The sequence below is a fragment of the Pteropus medius genome, unplaced genomic scaffold (assembly GCF_902729225.1).
Source record: "Pteropus medius unplaced genomic scaffold, Ma_sr-lr_union100, whole genome shotgun sequence".
Taxonomy (NCBI): Eukaryota; Metazoa; Chordata; class Mammalia; order Chiroptera; family Pteropodidae; genus Pteropus; species Pteropus medius.
In genome coordinates, this window is record NW_024356248.1 from 346059 (window position 1) to 364458 (window position 18400).

Consider the following 18400-nt stretch of genomic DNA (forward strand, 5'->3'; position numbering starts at 1 on the left):
CTCGTCTCTTCATATCTCGGACCCTTCAGATCCCCTGCCCGCCATCTCTTCCCATTGCTTCCCATTCTGCCACCTTCTACCTCTGTCCTCCATGTTCTCCATGCCCCCCTCGCTCCCCATCACTGTACCCCCATACTTTCCAATCTCTGTACCCTCCATTACCTCCCCCGTGTGTTCCTCTTCCCATTTTTTTTTTTATTTGCACGTCAGACTCCATCACGTCCCACTTCGGTCCCCTCCTTCACACTCCATCTCAGAGCTCCTGTCACTTCCCATCCCATCCCGGAGACGCCCGTCACCTCCCATTCTCGTGTCTTCATCACGTCCCCTCTCTGTACCTGGCCATCGCATTCCGTGGGGTACCCCATTCCCTCCACTGCTACCCCTTTCTCACCTCCCGCACGGTACCACTCGTCACCTCCATCTCAGCTCTCCACCACCTCCCACTTTCCTACTTCGTCACCCTTAACCTTCGGCCCCCGTCGCAGCCCCTCGTCACCTCCCATTTCCTTCCTCCCACCGCTTCCCGTCGCATCACCTGCCATCTTGGTGTGCTGACATGTCCATGCTCCCGTCACCCTTTATCTCGACTCCCGTCACCTCCAGTCACTGTGCCTTCCCCGGTGCTCCCTCTGTGCCCTTGTCGCCTGCGACTTCTGTCCTTCCATCGCTTCCCATTTCCGTTCGTCCATCACTCCTCCTCCTTTTTTTTACTCCATTTTTGTTTCTCCCTCGCCTTCCATGCCTGCGCCCTCATCGCGCCCCATCTAGGCCCCGCACGGGCTCCCATTTCTGCACTGATCTCTGCCCCCCGTTATTGTTCTTCATCTGTCCATCCTTGCCTCCGTGTCTTTGTTCTTCCATACCGCGTCCCATCTTTCCATCCCTTTTCTAGTCTTTGCTTTCCTCCTACTCTATCTGTGTCTAGTGTTCTATGCCTCCACTCTCTCTTCATCCAGTTCCCAGGAGTGGCCCTTGCCAGACCCCTCCTCATTGCTTTCTCCTCTCTTCCCAGTATAGCCTTGTCTTGTCTCGTCCCTGTCCCAGCTGGGGTCCTCTCCACGCAGCCGTCTTCCGTCTCTTTCTCTTCTTGCCGCTGCCCACCCCGCACCTTGCTCTTGACCTTAACTTCGTTCCTCCCCACAAGCTCTCTGGGCTTCTGCGCCTTCTTCCCTCCTCTTTATTGTCCCCTCTGGCTCTCTCGAGGCCCAGTGTGGCTCCCAAAGGGGCCCAAGAGGACATGGTCTTCCTGGGCAATGAGGAGAGGCACCAAGGGGCGAGATAGGAAAGGGGAGCCAGGGACACCGGGGGAGAACATTGTAGGGTGAGGAGGAGAGCTGGTGAAAGGGGGCGGGAAAGGAGAGAGGCGCTGGCCCCGGAAGATGAGCAGATTGGAAGGAGGGGCCTGGGCGCCGGAGTGCCAGAGGAAGGCTCGGTGGAGGAGCCATGGTTGGGCCATTAAGAGCTGGGTGGGAGGGAAAGAAAATGGAGGAAAGGGGGCACTTATGGAACGCGTGTGTTGGCCATTGCCTCGGAGATGGCCACCCCCTTGCTGGGCAGAGGAGAGAAAAACTGCCCCCAGAGCGCCAATGGCTGCCCAGTGCCACACAGAAGCAGAGGAGGAGCTGGAGGGTGCTCAGGACAGTGATGGTGGGAGACTGAGCGGAGGTGGAGAGGAAGGAGAAGGGTCAGATAGAAGAGTAGAGAGAAAGTCACCTGTCATGGCTGAACCCTACCTCCGCTCACCTTAGCCACCGGGGGAGGCGAAAGGACACGCTTCTCTTGAGATCCTTGGCTAGAGGGTGAGGCCAGCGTGGGAGACCTTCCTAAGTCCGGGGAGACCTTTCCTCTGCCCCAACATCTCCCTAGCACCCTCCAGTGTGAGGGAGCCTGACTTTCTGCCCCTGCTTCTCTACTTCCCTTTTCTTGGGGGTCTCGCTGCCTTTTTCCTTGCCTTCCTTCTCTCCTTCTCTTCACTCTTCCTTCCATTTACCCTTCCATCCCCCGTAATGTCCTGTTACATAATATCCCTACCAACTCACCAGACCCCCATGACACTCCTGTACTTGATGCTGGTCTGGACACAGGCAGATCAGTACACCTGGGTCCTAAAAATGGCCTGAGATGGTGACACTCTCCTGGTCCTCGACCCCGATTTTGGTTTGAGAGTTCTTGAGGAGCTTTTCGGCCCTCGACCTTCATTTCTGGTACCCTCCAAAGCCAATCCCAGCTCAGTTCTGGGTCAGTAGCTTCCAGGGGTTCTGGAGTCATCCCTCCAGGTTATAAAGGGGGCTGGCATTTATTTTGATTCTGGATGTGGGTGTACTCACTTGGATTTCTACCTGAATGGTTCACGGCCAAGAACGGGCTTATGAATTGAGGGGATACTGTTCTGGGATTCTAGATCAGGAGAGAGCTGAGCCCAGGCATCAGATCTGTGGAGACCCTTCTCGGTTGCGAGGGTCCGTGTACCAGAGCTGGGGTGGGCTGCGGACACCCAGGAGCGCAGCTTTTCTAGATCGCGTGGGACATTTTATCCTCTCATGATTCTAGATCTACCAGAAGATTTTTGTCATGGCTTCTGATGCTGCAGGGAGCTGGGCAGAGGGAGGGTCTGCCCTCATAGTTTTCACCACAGGGGCCTTTCCCCGTGGGGTGTTTACGTGGGATGATTATGTTGTTTGGGTCTGGGTTCGCTAACTATTATTAATGGTTGGTTGGTTCTTTCTAGAATGCAGGTGTGTGGAAACTGTATGGAAGATTCTTGGTCATTTGGAGTGTTTTACTGGATCGGTGAATTTCTGGGTCTGGGAGGCACCGAGCGGACTGTATCGGGTGCCAGCCCTGGGCCTCTGGTTGGTGGGCCAGAGATCTCTTCTCTTGGGCTTCGGAGGTGTGCAACACCCCCCCCACCCCGAAATGTTACGCACAATGTGGTTCACTAGCTTTTTCCTGGGAAGGTCAAAAAACTCGGTCTGGACCGCCCTAGGGCAGTGTTCTGGGCTTTGGCTTAGGTCCCTCTCTACGCCACCCGAGCCCTTTCTGGAACCTTTCAGAGGTTACAGATGTGGTTTAGAGGCCTGGGCTCCATGTCTCTGCCTTCCCCTAGGTGTAGGGCAGCCAGGGCTGAGCACGGCTTCGCGGGCGCCCATCTGGGGAGGGGCCGACCTGGGAGGGACTTGGCGGAGCCCCGCCCCCCGCCCGCTGTGCTCCCCACCCATCCCTCGGCGCCCTCTGGCGGCCGCGCGGGGCTGGGGAGAGAAACGTCTCCTCAGGGTAATTACCGCCGCCCCAGTCCAATAAACCATCCATCTTCCACCTCTGCGGCCCAAGAAGTGTCTCTCCGCCCGAACCCCCCACAGAGTAATAAACGCCCTTAGGCTTTCACAGGCCCGCCCCGCGTAATAAACTGGCTGCAGTGTGAGAACAGCTGGATAATCAATCCCGGAGGAGGCCTGGCTGAGCAGGGCCCGGGCTGGGGAAGGGGCGGCAGGGGCGGGCAGCCCGTGCGCACTGGGCCTTGGGGGCGGGGACGTGCGCTCCGTCCTGGCCGGTGCGGGCCAGGCCCTGCCCTCGCCGCCCGCACGGCCTGTCTCCGTGCGCTTACCGCCATGTGTCCCGGCCGCTTGGCATCTCCTCTCGGGGTGCCTGCTTCTCCACACTGGGCCTTTGTGTGCAGCTGGGTGCGTCGTCTCCTGTGCGCTGGTGTGGGGCTTGTGGGAGCGTCACTGGGGATGTGTGTGCCGTGGGGCGTGGGGCGCCGCCGCCGACGCCTCTGATCCCTGGGGCCTCGCTGCCCAATGGGGCATCTCGCCTGCCTGCATCTCAGGCCCTCCCCGGGCTTGGGCAGGGCTTTCTGTAGGGCGATGTGCTGTTGTCTGGGTTCCTGGGTGGGAAAGTGAAGAGAAAGGGCCTCCTCTCCCCGAGACCTGGGAGGTTTGGGACAGGCCCCAGGTAGATGACATTTACTTTGCCGGTTTGAGTGACCAGGAAATCCAGTAGCCCCTTCTCTGTCTGACCGGGAGGCCCTGGAGCCCAGGGGGCGAAGAGGCAGCAGCCTCTGGTCAGGAAGGCAGGGAGGGGGCTGCGTGGAGGAAGGTCAGCGTCTTAGCTCCCCTGGCCCTCCCCACCCCCCCAAATTTGGCCATGTAGTTTGTGAGTGAGTGGAGGGGGAAGGGAGGACCCTGGATATTACAGTTGCCATGGAAACAGCCGATTTTTCAGAGTGCTGCAGTGTTGGGAGTGGAGAGACTGCTACCAGCTGAGGCCTACCCTGCTCCTGGCCTTCAGGCCCCGCCCTTTCCAGGCAGGTGGCCCACCCCTGGTGGGGGAGTGCTCACTGCTAACCCCACCCCCATCCAACTTTCCACCCTAATCCTGGCTCAGCCCTCGGCACTGGGCCTTAGGGGGGGCCCCCAGGTAGGAAGACACCTGGGTCTGCGCTGGGCAGAGCCAAGCTCCCCCTGTCTGCCGGAGGTGCTTTCGCACTGTGGCGAGATGTCAGATGTCAGCTATTAGACATCCAGGCGGTTCTTTCACCTTTGCCCGGCCCCAGGGGTGGGTGGGGGGGATCATCTCTCTGCTCTGGCCCTTCCTGGGGAGATGGAGGGCGTTGATGACAGGAGCTCTGGGGAATAGCTTCTGCTCTCCCTAAGCCCAGCCCTCTGCTGGCCTCACTGCCACTCCAGGATCCAGGCGACGTCCTTCTCCCCTTGGCTCCTCCCTGGGTCTGCAGATAGTGCTTCCTTCCAAGGCTCTCAGGAGTCCCCTCTTTTGGGGGCCTGGGAGCTTCCTGAGCTAGAGCCCCCATCCTTGAACTACACTGCCCGAACTACAGCAGGACTTGTGATCTCCTGAGGGGAGAGACCCCTGAGGTGCTCCTCCCGTCCCCCTCAGGTTCCCAGCTCCCTGACCCCAGGTTTCCACCCCACCCAGAGCTGCCCCACCCTCGAGGCCCCACTTTTCTCCCGGCCTCCTCCAGGCTTTTGATCCCAGGCCCCATCTGCCTCTCTCTTCCTCTCTGGATAAGTCCTCCCCTGAACACTCTCCCCCAAAAAAGTGCTTTGAGAGGAGTCGTTATGGCTAATTATTCAATTAAGCACTTTATGAATCTCATCTCCCATTTATGTTCCAAAGAATGCAAGATTGTTCTCTTCCCTTCTCTGAAGGCCCCGGAGTACTGGTCCTCTAGGCCTCTAAACAAGCCTCCCTTCCTGGAAACTGGGTGACCAGCCCTCCACCCCCACCCCAGCCATCAGTCTGCCCCCCCACCCCCAGGGAGCCTAGTGAGCCGCAGGAGGGAACATGGAGACTAATGGGGTTTATTTCGGGGCTGAGATCGTTAGGGACCTCACACCCGCCCCCGGAAGCCGGATGGAGAAGAGGAGACAGGGGGAGAGAGGGTGGGGTGGGGGAGGGCAGGGAGAGGGAGCCTTCATCTCTGGCTCCCACTCTCCTGCTTTCTCTCACCTACACCTCTCTCTGTCCCTCTCTGTCCATCTGTCTCTGCCTCCTTCCTCGTCTGGCTGTCAATCTCGATCCCCCCCACCACTCCATGTCTACCTGTTCTTTTCTGGGCAGGGCTATAGGATCCCCCTGTTTTGGGACCAAGGCGGCCTCCTAGTTGGGAGTGGAAGCAGAGAGTCCTGGGGGAACTGGGACTGTGATTTCCAGAGGCCTGGGAGGGGCGGGGGCAGGTGTTGGAGGGGTGCCAACCCGTGGGCTGAGTCAGAGCTGAACCAGCCCCTGCTCCTCCTCCTGCCATCGCCTGGGGCTGCTTTGGCCTTGGTCCCTGCTCAGCTCTGGCCCCACAGAAGCACACACCTTGGATCTGTCACCTCTGCCAGCCCTGGGAGAAGTCCAGACGATCAGGCCTAGGGCCCTCGGATCCTGCCTGACCCCAGCAGGATCCTCTTGGTCCCCTTGCAGCCTCTCTCTGGGCTCGATCTCTGGGTCACTCTCTCTGTTACCTGTCTGTTTTGCTGTAATTAAAACCAGAATTCCTGTTGAGGCAGCTGCGTCTGTCGGTGCGCGTGCACAGGCTCTCACCTGGGCACCCACCTGGCCATTTTTCCCAGGATGGCGGGGCCCGGTGGCTGCCGTGGGCATCCCAGCTAAAGCCCTGCACCCAGGGCTCTTGTCCCAGCGCCGAGGACCTGCTGATCTTGACCTCCTGATGTCTCATCTCCTTCTCCCTTTCCTTCTCTCTGCAGCCGGGACCACGTACATCTTTGGGAAGGGGGGAGCACTCATCACCTACACGTGGCCCCCCAATGACCGGCCCAGCACGAGGATGGACCGCCTGGCCGTGGGCTTCAGCACGCACCAGCGGAGCGCCGTGCTGGTGCGGGTGGACAGCGCCTCCGGCCTCGGGGACTACCTGCAGCTGCACATCGTAAGGACCCCGGGCCCTGGCCCCAGACTGCCCCGTCTTCCGACCCCAAATCAGTCAGTTCCTTCATTGCCGAGGGATCCGGTACCTCCGATCTTTCCCTGTGTGGAGCCCTGACAACCTCTGTTCCCCAATTCCTGGGGTTTCCTCTTGGCAGTTCTGCTCCTGAGACCCGTTCTTCATAAGGCTTCGTAAGAGTCACCCTGCTGATTTGAAGCTCCCCCATTCCCCGCTCCTTGAGACCGTCTGTGTCTTCTGACCTTTCTGAATGAAGTCAAGGGTCTCCCTGAGTGTTCCAGGCCATTCTGCAGCCTTCAGAAATGTCCCCACGTGCATGACTGCCCTGGGCCGCTGCCCGCTCACTCCAGGACGGCCTAGGGCAGCCCGCTGTGTTCTGCACCTGTTCCTGCCCCCTCCTTAGACTTCCCTGCCTCCGGGCGGCCCATCCCTGCTTCTTCACCTTGCCTTCAGACCCTGCCCCTGCCTCTTCCCCGTCCTTGATCTCTGTTTCCATGACCTCTGCCCTCCCAGCCACCCTCTGACCCTACAGCCTTTCTGGCTGCGCTCACTATTCTCTGACCTCTAGGCCCAGCTCCGCATCCCCACCCTGACCTCAGGTCTCACCCAGCTCTGCCTTCCTCTGCCCAGCTCCTCCCTGGGCCTGCTCGCTTCCTCAGCCTCTGTTCCTGCCCAGCGCCTTCCTCTGGGCCTCCTGCCAGACCTGCGGCTCCTCTCCTCAGTTTTTATCCTTAATCTCATCTTCAGGCAGCCCCCTTTTCTTCCTCGGCCCTTTTCCCATCTCTGGTCCTGTCCTCTGGCTTTGCTCCTTCTCATTTGTGCTCTTAGCCTCTCCTCTGTCCCCTCCCCGTAGTTTTAACACCTGGGCCTCTGACCTCAATCTCTGTTTCCACCCGTACAGCCCTTTACAGCTGCCTCCTTTCCCTGCCTGCATCCTGCTGACCCTGGCCAGGGCCTCTGAGCTGGGAGGGCTGAGCAGGCTGGCCAGGCTCCGTGTGCTGGAAAGGTCTGGGTGGGGGTCCCTGGGCTTTGAAGGGAGCAAGGAAGCCAGAGGAGAAGGCTGGTTTGGGCTCCGACACTTCTCCATCTGATTGGGACTGTGGCTACTGGCCCCACCTTACACAACAGCTTTTTAGGGTACACCGTTCCCCCAGCACCAGGGAGTGAAGGAAGGAGGTGTGAGGAGAGATGTCTTGTGGACGGAGCGGAGCTGGAGTGTAAGGGCGGCGGAGAACGGGCAGGAGCGGGGGGACAGGGCTGACAGTAGCCTGGGGAGAGGGGCCCAGCTTGCCGCCGATGAGCGAGACGGACAGAGTGTCTTCTAGGAGACAGCGAGGCTGCAGATAGCACGAATCCCTGTGTGACAGTGTGGGCCGGGGTGACTGTGTCGGGAGTTATGGTGTGACTGCGGGGGCCCACGGCGGGTAACGAGAGAGGCGGTGGGACCATGGGGGGTAACGAGAGAGGCGGTGTCTTGTGGCCTCGGGTCAGGCGTGTCGCTCTGTATTCGTGTTTCCCGGCAGAGGGGTGTTTGCTATTGTTTCCGTCTCCCGACCATGAGGGCCACGTGGGACTGTGTTCCCGTGTCCCCCCCGCCCCCACCCCGTGAGCGAGGGCTCCTGTTCTCGCTCCCCAGTCACGAGGGGCTACGCGTGGCTTTGGAACAGGGGGCCAGGGTTTGGGTCCCAACTCTGCCACTTCCTTCCTCTGTCTTTGTGAAGTCACCCCATCTCTCCAGGCTGTTTCCTCATGTGCGTAGTGGCGTGGTGGACAGGGGGGATGCTGGGAGGTTTAAATGAGATGATGTGTATAAAGCACTTATGACACCTCCCGGCCCTTAGGAAGCACTCGGTGTCAGCTGATACCCCGTGTTAGCTAATGTCGATCTGTGCGTCTCTGCGCCTGTCGGTTTAGGGCACAGGGTTCCCCTAGTGCTAAGGAGAGAGTACGGGGGGATCAGAGTGCAGGGAGAAGAGGGCGCCTTCTTTCCTCTCCCAGAGGTGCCCACAGGCCTCGCCTGGTGCAGGATTATGGAGGAAGAAAGCCTGGCACCTAGTGCTGCAGAGGGCAGGGAGGAGGGGGTGCCCGATTAGGGTGGGGGGCCCTGGAGGAAGTGTGGGAGCCATGAGACAGGACAGCTGTCAGGGGAGAGTTGGCACCAGATGGGCTGCAGCCCCTTGGGGGCAGCCCCGAGCCCCCTCCTCCCCTGGTGACACATCAGCTCCCACCGCAGCGTCATTAGCAGCTCTCAGAGAGTGGGGAGGCGGCAGCAAAATAAGAAAAAAGCAATTTGACGTTTCTAATAAAGCGTCGCTCCACTTTGCCAAATTAATTTTGACTCCCATAATTATTTGCTGTAGGAGCGGCCGCGTTCTCCCCACCGCCGCCTAATGAGGTAATTGGGGAATTAGGAATTAATGACTTTAACAGAAGTGACAACTGACTTCACGTCGGGAGCAGCTCTGGGGAGCTGCCTCTCCCCCGGAGTGCACGGCTCTGAGCTCTGCTGCCTCCTAGGAAACCCAGGTGTCCTGTCTCCCAGCCACCCCGGCTGGCCCTCTGCCCGCCCGGCTCCCCGGCTGCATCTGCTCCTTGACCGCCTTCACTGCCCAGCTGAGCCTCGTGGGGAGAAACCCTCGGAGGCGGCCAAGGGGCTGGCGCTATTCTGGGTGATGCTATCACTAACAATAGTACCGGGGAGCATCGCCGTTCCCCTCACGTGCGTGGGAGCAGATGATCTCCCCGGGATGTTGTCAGTTGTGGGAGGTAGATGGGTGGGGCTTGCTAGTACCTTTTCTTAGGTGAGCCCAGCCTCAGTTTCCCTGCTCTACTGCATCTGAGAAGGAGAGATGCTGCAGCACGGATGACTGTGCGCGCGGGGTGTGGGGGAGGGCGTCCTTTCCCAGGTTCTAGTTGGGGGAGAACTGGACTCGCAAGTGGGGAAGGGCTAGGGCATCGGTTTCCAAGCGAGCCACAGCAGCACGCCTGCCCCCTAACTCGAAATCCCAATCCCTGCCCCATCTGTGAGCCACCCTGTCCCCACCCCCAGTGCCACTGGACGCAGGAGGTGGCAGCTGAATGGTTCCTCATGCTCGGGCCCGGTGAGAGCAGTCTTTCAGGAAGACCCCAGGAGTGCAATGTGTTCTGGACGATCTGGGTCCCTGTGACTGTGTGATTCAGGGGCCTGAGGGAACCTGTGCCAGTGTCTGCCTTGTGTGGGAGGAGGTGTGGGGACACGGGGGGCTGAGTTCAGGAGGGCTGCTGGGAAGGGCAGGGGAATGGAATAGGGGCCTGGTTTAGAGCCTCGTGGGCCTTCCTCTGACTTCTTCAGACATCTTCGGTTTCATAGGTCGGTTGGCCTCAGTAGCCTCTTACGTCACCTGCCCACACCCAGCGATTTGAGTCAGTGTCTCCCCAGACTAGCGGGTAAGGGCGAGAGAACGCTGGCTTTGGAGTCAGACCAACTACGGTTCAAATCTGGGGTTCCTTTTATGTGAGCTGTGAGATTTGGGGATGTCCCTTAACCTCGCTGAGCCTCAGTTTCCTCCTCAATAAAATGGGGATGCTGTAAGCTTTCTCAGAGGGTTGCTGTGGGGATGAAGAAAACCTGCTTGTATAGTACCTGAGGGGGCCTGGCATGTTTTAGGGGTTCAGTGAAGTTTTCCTTCTCATTCTGGCACCATCAGTGTAACTTCCTGGCCTGGATCCTGGGTGGCCTCCGCAGGGTTCTCGCTACAGGTCCTGTGTGGAACCTGGGGCCTGGGTCCGAGAGTTTGCTCACACTGACTACTTCCCTTCTCTAGGCCTGTGTCACATTCTGTCCCCTGCTGTCTCTTTCCAGCTCCCAGCCCCATCCTCTACCCTACACACCCATGCTCACCTTTCCTTACTAAGTCCAACATGGCTTGTCTCCCTGATCTCTTTCCATACCCGTCACCCTCTAAAACATGCAGTTCAGACGCTCCCCACCTCCTTCCCCACACTCAAGTCTGAGCTACACGGGGCCAGAGGAGCCGCCAGGGGAGGTGGGCTGATGCCCTGGTGTGGGAGCCCCCAAGGGACCTGCTCAGTGCTGAGCACGCCGGGGACAGGAGGCCGGGGTTGGTGGGCAGCACCCAGGGAATGGTGGGGAGCACCCAGGGGATGGTGGGGAGAGCAGAGGTTAGACCTTCCCCAGACACGGGGTGGGCTTCTGGGGAATTCTTTGTTGGTTGTACCTTAGAGAGACCTCTGCTCTCTGTGCTCCCACTGGTCCCCAGTGTGGTCCTGGTCATCCGGTCTGAGGCCTGGGCTCAGTGGCCTTTGAACAGAGTAGGAGCCCTGTAAAAATTTGTGAATATTCTGAACGAACCAAAGGCAAGAGGCAAGTGTGGTTAGTGGAAGTGCTCTGGGTGCAGGCTTTGCACCCTACATGGCTTCCCTGACCTCTCTGAGCCTCGGGTTACTCCCTTGCCTGCATATGAGGGAGGGGTGAGCCTACTCACCTCTTTGGGCAGGTGAGAGGGTCCAATAAAGGCCTGAATGGGGGAGAGGTGCCTCGTAAAGTTGTGAAGTGCTGTGGAGCTGGGCCGGTGGTGGTCACAGGTAGAATTCTAGAAGGAGTTAAAGGGTTGCTCCTTCCTGGTCGCTGACCTCGACCTTCCTGTCCTCAGGACCAGGGCACCGTGGGGGTGATCTTTAATGTGGGCACGGATGACATTACCATCGATGAGCCCAACGCCATCGTGAGCGACGGCAAATACCACGTGGTGCGCTTCACTCGAAGCGGTGGCAATGCCACCCTGCAGGTGGACAGCTGGCCAGTCAATGAGAGGTACCCGGCAGGTAGGCACTCTGGGTACACAGAGGTGTGGTGGGAGGGGCGGGGCGGGCAGGGCGGCCTCTGATAGGAGGACTGCCTGCATCTGGGGCGGGGCTAAGCAGAGAGGCTTGCGGCTGTGGGCGGGGCGAGTCTACAAGAAGGCGTGGCTTGGGGCGGGACCAAAGTGGGCCTGGCTGGATTTGGAGAGGGCAGAGCTAAGCCGGGAAGGCTGCGAGGCCGGGGTCCAGTCTGGGAATGAGGGAGAAGATAAGAGGAAGGGTAGAGGTAGGGAGAATCTGACTCGCTTGAGGAAAGGGTGAGTTCAAATTTGAGGGACAAGAGGGAACGGGGAGGTTGACGCAGAAACCAAGTAGCGAAGAATCGGAAATAATCCCAAACATATCTTGGCAAGGAGGCAGGGCGGTTTCCAGGGACAGGATAAGGAACGAACCAAGGTCTTTATGAAGAGCAAGTCAAAGTTCCATTTTAGGGGATCTAGATAAAGGAAGAGAAATAACCACAGAGACCCAAAGAAAAGGAACCCTAGTGTCTCAGGAAGTAGGGGACATGGTGAAAGAGACAGAGAAACAAGTGACAAGAGTGAAAAGTGGGGTCAAGTGCATTTGACAAACCTTTATTAACATCCTACTAGGCGTCAGGTCCCGTGCTAGGCCCCGAGGACTCAGAGGTAGATGGGACGCAGCCCCTGCTTGCAGGTGGCGTGCAGCCTTGGTGGTGGGGGTGGTGGGCGGGGGAGGCAAGCACAGGACTGTAAACAGACCCAGTTCAACGGCCGTGGTGGCTGAGGACAAACCAAGGTCTGAGGAGGACAGAGGAGGGACGGGGATGAGGACTTGAAAGAAATCAGGAGCCAGAGACTGCAAGATACTGACGGAGGCAGAGAAAGAGCCTCAGAGTGAGAGGAAACCGGAAGAGCGATGTAGAGATACGGACATAGTCGCCGAGACAGAAGCAGAGACGGAGGCAGCTCCCAGGGTGATGCAGAGAGATACGTGGAGACAGCGTCGCGCGGACCCAGCCAGCGAGAGGAGAGGTGGACAGAGCCTCAGGAGGAGAAGGGAGCCTCAGTGCGGGAGATACAGAGGGAGGGGAAATCGAGCCACTGCAGGGGAGAAGCGCGGAAGCGGAGATGCAGAGATATAGGCTGAGCCACGCTGCACAGTCACATACACGGGGGCCGGCTGGGAAGCGGAGAGAGCATCTGCGGTCTCCGTTCCTCTCTCAGGCAGAAGTGACAGCTGAGGTGGAGGCAGAGAAGCTGCCCCACGCTGACCACGAGGGGTGCGGGCAGAAGGCAGTGAAAGGTGCCGGTGTGTAAACTTCATGGGCCCACTCGTGCTGGAGAAAATATGCCAGTGTAGGCTCACAACTCACAATCATGTGGGCTCGCACCTGAACATTCGCGGGCAGCCCCTGGACACAGAGAACCACATGGCGCACTAATAAATACAGAGGCTGATGGATACGCAGGCTAACCCCAGGCATATGAGTGACTGCAAATATTCACATCGTCAGGCAGACACAGGAGAGTTAAGCCCTGCAGAGGGGCGGCAGCCTGCACCAAGGCCCTGGGCACGTGTGCGGTCACTCAGACACACAAATGCTCCTGTGCTAAGTCTCACACATGCACAGACACCGACAGGTCAGGCTACGTGGGTGTGATTGGCCAATGGGCATCAGACTTCTCTCTCTCTCTCTCTCTCTCTCAGCCACACACACATCAGAGTAACCTTTGTAGCAGTGAAGACATCAGCCTGCTCTGGACAGGGCTGGACTGTGGGGCCATGAAGGCCTCAGCACAGCAAGCCCCAGCTTGGGTCCAGAGCCTCCCCTTGGAGCCCAGCAGGGCAGAGGCCCGGTTGGAGGAGTCACGCCTGCTGTCCCCTGGCTGAGGGTGGGGAAGACTGCTGGGTGCCCCCTCACCTGCAAAGTGGAGTCACCGGGTGGCTGCCTGCGTGCATGCTGAGAGCAGGTCCTCTGCACAAGCCAGGTGTCACCTGAGCAGCGCTAGCAGGTCCGGTTAACAGTGTGGGTGGGCTGAGAGCCTAGGCCCCCAGACGCTTAGGGAGCACAGAGACACAGCTCAGGGACCTTGAGTTAGCAGGACCTGGCTTTTAAACCCAGTGAGAAACTGCGTGGCCTTGGACAAGTCATGTAGCCTCTCTGAATCTCAGTTTCCACCTCTGAAAGGTGGGGATGATACTTATCTTGTAATAATACTGTGAAAATTCCTGAGATAACCTAAGGAAAGCACTAGAATGGTGTGGCGTAGAGGAAGGGCTCAACAAACAGAGCTTTTAGAATTGTGATGTGCTCCGGTGAGGCAGACGTGCATCCCTCCTTCCCTCTCAGGGCACACTCATGGGCAAATCCACAGCTACACACAGACACACACGCAAGGATCCCAGCACAGGGAGGTCCTTGAATGCCCCCTGCCTCTCTGCCTCTGCCTGTGCGCTCGCCCTCCCTCTTTTTCCCGCACCTGACTCCCTTCTGGCCATCCCACCTCTCCTCCAGTGTCTTCTTTGGCCCCTCCCACCGCCATCCCCAGGGTGGGATGCTCTGTGCTACCCCAAACAGAACACAGAACACTGCTGATCACCTGCCAGTCTCCCCCACTTGGCTGAGGCTCCCAGTGGGCAAGGGCTAGGCCTTCATCTTTCCATCTCCAGTACCCAGGGCAGGCACTCAAATGTTTGTCGAGTGACCAAATGAATGAGTGATCCGTTTTTGACAAAAACACAAATGACGTGAATCTGTAGAGGAATCAGGGGCTCATTGCCTTGTAAGCACTGAGGGAGGCATCGCCATGCACACGTGGACACGTGGTATGCTCCTTCACAGGAGGTGTACACAGGCAGTCCCAGGCCCAGGTATTGCTGGGCAGGTGAGTACAGCTGTGCCGTGGGAGGTGAGACCTCCCACTGTGCACCCCGACAGCGTGCATGTCACTGAACAGCGTGTAAGTGGTTTCAATGGGAAGAATGGCCATACTCCCAAAGGGAATCATTTCCATTTCCATGGCTGCCGACCGGGGTCACCCACAGCTCATGGATGCGGGAGGAGCACACGGAACTCCCAGGCACACTGACAGACCCCTGTCCGCAGACTCGTAGACACACACAGATACACACAGACACACGTCCTCCTTCCCTGTCTCCAGGGCCTACAGAATGGTGAGTGGAGAAAGGAACAGGTGCATATCCAGATGACCGGCAGAGGATTGAGAAGGTGGGCGTTAGGAATTGTGGGGGGCAGAGCCTGAAGGAGAAAGGCTTGTGAGTGAGAGGGTGTCAGGAGCAGGGCTGGGCCAACGGCAGAGAGGAGAGGGGACCTGAGCAGATAAGAGTCTGAAGGTTTTGGACTAGAGCTGAGATGGGGGAGGAGAGCGAGGCTCCAGCAGGCAGAGGAGGGCTGGGGGTGCCTGTAGGGAGGGAACCCTGGGTGGGCAAAGGGGGTGGAAGAAGAGGCGAGATGGTGCTGGGGTGACTGGAGAGAAGGGAAGAGGGGGTGTGGGGCTGCTGGGGGCCGATCCGGCTGCCGCACCAGGGGCCACCTGTGAGGTCACCTGTAGTGCTGCTGGTAGACAGGGGCCACTGGCCAGGGTGAGACACGGACGTGCCTGCAGCCAGAGCAGTGGTGGGCTTGGGAGCCTGCGGCGGGTGGAAGGGGTGGGCGGTGGATCAGGGCCGAAGCTGGTGGTGGGCTGGGGGAGTGTGGGGTGGAATGAGGGGACGGGAGGGTATGGAGGGTGAAGGGAGCTGAGACAGCTTGGAGAAGTGGTTTAAATTCACTGTTAAACGCGTGTGCCGGGCCACCCCCTGTAAATGCCTCATAAACCCCCCGCCAACCCATCCTCTCCACTTCTAAACCACCTCTAAACCAGTAACCACGTGTCAGCTGCGTGCCTCCACTCCCCGAACTTAAACCCCATGTAAACGCCCCTCCTGCCCACTGCCCCACTCTGGGTTGGGGAAGGAAGCCGGGCCAACAGCTTGAGCACAGATAAACCTGTTTAACCTCTGACCTTTGACCTTCCAGCTGCCCTTTCTTTCACTCCCCTTCCCTTTTCTTCTTTGTCCCTCTTTTTCTTTGGGTCGCTCCGGCCCCCCCCAGGGTGGGGCTGGCTCTGGATGGGAGCCTAGGGAGGGGATGGGAGGACGAGGGACCACGTTTCTTCTCCCGCCTGGGGTCGACCCTCCCCCTTTCCGTTGGATGCCGCTGCTTACTCTGAGTCTCCTGAGAAATGCGTAATTGCTTTTCTAACTCCTTTGGACTTCGCTGCCTGAGAAACCTACTGTCTTTCTAAACTTTTCCAAGGAAACTTTGATAACGAGCGCCTGGCGATTGCTAGACAGAGAATCCCCTACCGGCTTGGTCGAGTAGTAGATGAGTGGCTGCTCGACAAAGGTAATTAACCAGAATTAATTAATTAATTAATTAACTTTAAAAACACTATCTTAAAGGTGCAGAGCTCTCTCTTTCCCCATCCGTGCCTTCCCCATCGCCCGCCCCCTAGAGAAGGGATGATGCCCCCCCTCCCGCCCCCCCCCCCCTCTGTAGTCAGGGAGCCCTGTCGTTTAGAGTGGTAGCTTGGGGCAGGGACAGGGGGTTTTTTCCTAGAAGAGTTCTCTTCCCTTTCTAAACCTAGGATGAGACCGGGAAAATCCATGAGCTTCCTGAACGGGTCCGGGAGTGCAGGCTGGGAGGCGGGGTCGGCCCAGAGGTTTTGCACAAGGCCCGCTGAGGCTCAAGTGCGTGAGAAGCTGGGTCCGAAACCCGAAGGAGGGTAGGAAGGCTTCACCAGGGTCATCTGAGGAGAAAAAAAAGGAGAGTGGAAGCCTCAGGTCCTACTGGAAACAGGCCCCCCAAGAGAGTGGCTGTGGGGCTCCTCTCTCTGGAATGGGCCCACCGTGGCCCAGAAGGCCCCTCAGAACTAGCGGAGTTTGGGGTGGGGGTGTGGGGACTAGGGGAGAGGGGAAGAAGTGGCCGACTCACGACTCACGAGGGTTTCAGTGCCTCCTGAGCCGAGGAGGAAGACAGAGCAGGCCTGCGAAGAGGCTGCGTGTAGTGAGGTGCTCCTGGGTGTGAGGGAAAAGGCCACTTGTCACCAAGGGAAGTTGGGGCCAAGGGCAAAGCCATCCCATTCCCTTTGGAGAGGGGGCGAGCTCTGTACCTCTAAGGCTAAACTCTAGGGGGGACGTAGAACTGTTAAACTTCCACCTAATCAGCTGATAACTGTGCTTTTAAATGTCCATTGGGGCCTTCCCCAACTAAAACCCCCAAATGTCACTTCCAGCCCCCACACAGCCAGCGGGGACTAAACATGCTGATAACCAGATGTGATAAATCCGTAACAGGACAAAAAGTTAAAGGGACTGTAACAGACATCGCTAAAACCTGCAGCCCCCAGCCACACTGGGTTGCTCTCTCCAGCGGGGTGAACTTTAACCCTTTGAGGAGTTCATGGCAGGTGGGGCCGCAGGGGCCAAGTTCGTTAACCTATGTAGCTTTGTCTCCATGACCCACCTCCCTCTCATGGAATCAGAGAGGCCAAGGGAGCAGCTTGGGCTGAGGCTGGGACAACTTGTGACCCCAAGGGTAGAGGGAGCAGGATAGGCCCAGGCGGAGGGTGGGGGTGGGGTGGGGCAGGACTCGTGGTCCAGTTCGGGGAGGAGCTTGGGTAGGTGACTTGGAGCCCCAGGTGTCTGTCCTTCACCAGCTGCGGGGTCACACCTTCTCGTTAGGCCTTGATTTCCTCTTCTAGAAAGCGAAGGAGTGGGTTAAATATTCCAGTATTTCTTTGACTGTGGAAGGAGGGACTAACCGAGGGGTGGCCTCGGTCGGTCGAGGCTTCCCCTCCCTGAGCCTCAGGTCCCTCCTGGGGAGGACAGTGACAGTGATCCCCGCCCAGCCTACCTCACGGGGGGCACTGTGAGGGGGAGATGAAACAAGCAGCGGGAAAGTGTTGGAGAACAAGATGTGGGCACCCTCGGAGGGGTTATTTCACTGTCAGCACCTGGCATATGGTAGGTGCTCATAGGTACTGAATGCATCAGTTTTCCAGTTCCAAAACACGTCTTGTGAAGTGTAAGTCCCATGAGATGCTTCACAAGGAAGAGACTTGTGGAATGAGCTGGGGAAATGCCAAACCCCGTTTCTTCCTCTTGGAGAGGCACAGGGACATTGGTTTGATAAAGGCTCTGAGAAGTCCCATGAGAAAGAAACCTGTGGTTTAGCCGTGAAAATGTTTGCTTCCCAAACTCGTTTGATGGCTGCAAACCTTCTCCCCTTCGTTTTTCTCATCATTCTTGTGCCTGGGAGTGAACGTGGACATGGCGGTCCATCCAGGGCCTCCCTGGGTCTGACGTCCAGCTCCCACTCACTGGTTCTCAGCTCCCCTGGGCTCTAGCTCCCCTATTTGTAAGATGGGGAGGTTGCTCCAGGGCTGAGTGAGGTGCTGGACAGCGGGAGGGTGCTGGGGGAGGAGGGGAGGCTGAGAGGAGGGGCTGAGCAGACACATCTATGGCCGGTCATCGGCCAGAGGACGACAGAAGGGCAGGTGTCCCAGGGGACTCCTGTTTCCAAAGAGAGTGTGGGTTTCACAAGTTGGACTGTCCTCAGCCCAGGTTCTGGGGGTGGGGCTCACAGGCACCTAACTCTAAACCAGATCTTTAACGAGGCACTAACCAGAGGCTAACAAGGGCTAAGCCAGGTCTTAAACCCCCCAACACCAGCAGCTAAAGGTCCCAGGGAGCAGGGGGCCAAGTAGTACTTCCTCTGCCCCCCTCCCTCCCCAAAATAAGCAACACCAAAACCAAAGTTAAATCTAAACTTAAACATAATAAATATCTTTTCTAAAAACCAAACCAAAGCAACAAACTCAGAGGGTTAAACCGACCCCCAGATTCATTAAAACCAAACCAAACGGTCAAACCCCACCCAGGTGGGGATTTGGAGGTGTAACTGCTGAGTGAGGAGCGAGATTGGAGCTGGAGTGGTTATTTTGGCTGTCAGCGAGCGAAGAAAGGTCCCTTTAACATTTTCCATCTCTGTGCTTGCACATCCTGTTGGGGAGGAAGGCCTCCGCTCTTGGGGGCCTGATCCTGGAGGGGAGGAGGAGAGCGGGGAGCCTGGCCAGGGCTCGGAGGGCAGAACGAGGTCCGCGT

General features: G+C 58.3%; 1 protein-coding gene across 1 annotated transcript in view; it reads left to right on the forward strand.

Moving 5' to 3' along the window:
• The window catches only part of NRXN2 (neurexin 2), a 93353-nt gene that overhangs the window by 59136 nt on the left and 15817 nt on the right, over positions 1 to 18400 (forward strand). The window contains exons 17-19 of the mRNA XM_039860198.1: positions 6213 to 6394; positions 11062 to 11233; positions 15552 to 15641. Coding sequence (XP_039716132.1) covers positions 6213 to 6394; positions 11062 to 11233; positions 15552 to 15641 — 444 coding nt within the window. The remainder of the gene's footprint in view (positions 1 to 6212; positions 6395 to 11061; positions 11234 to 15551; positions 15642 to 18400) is intronic.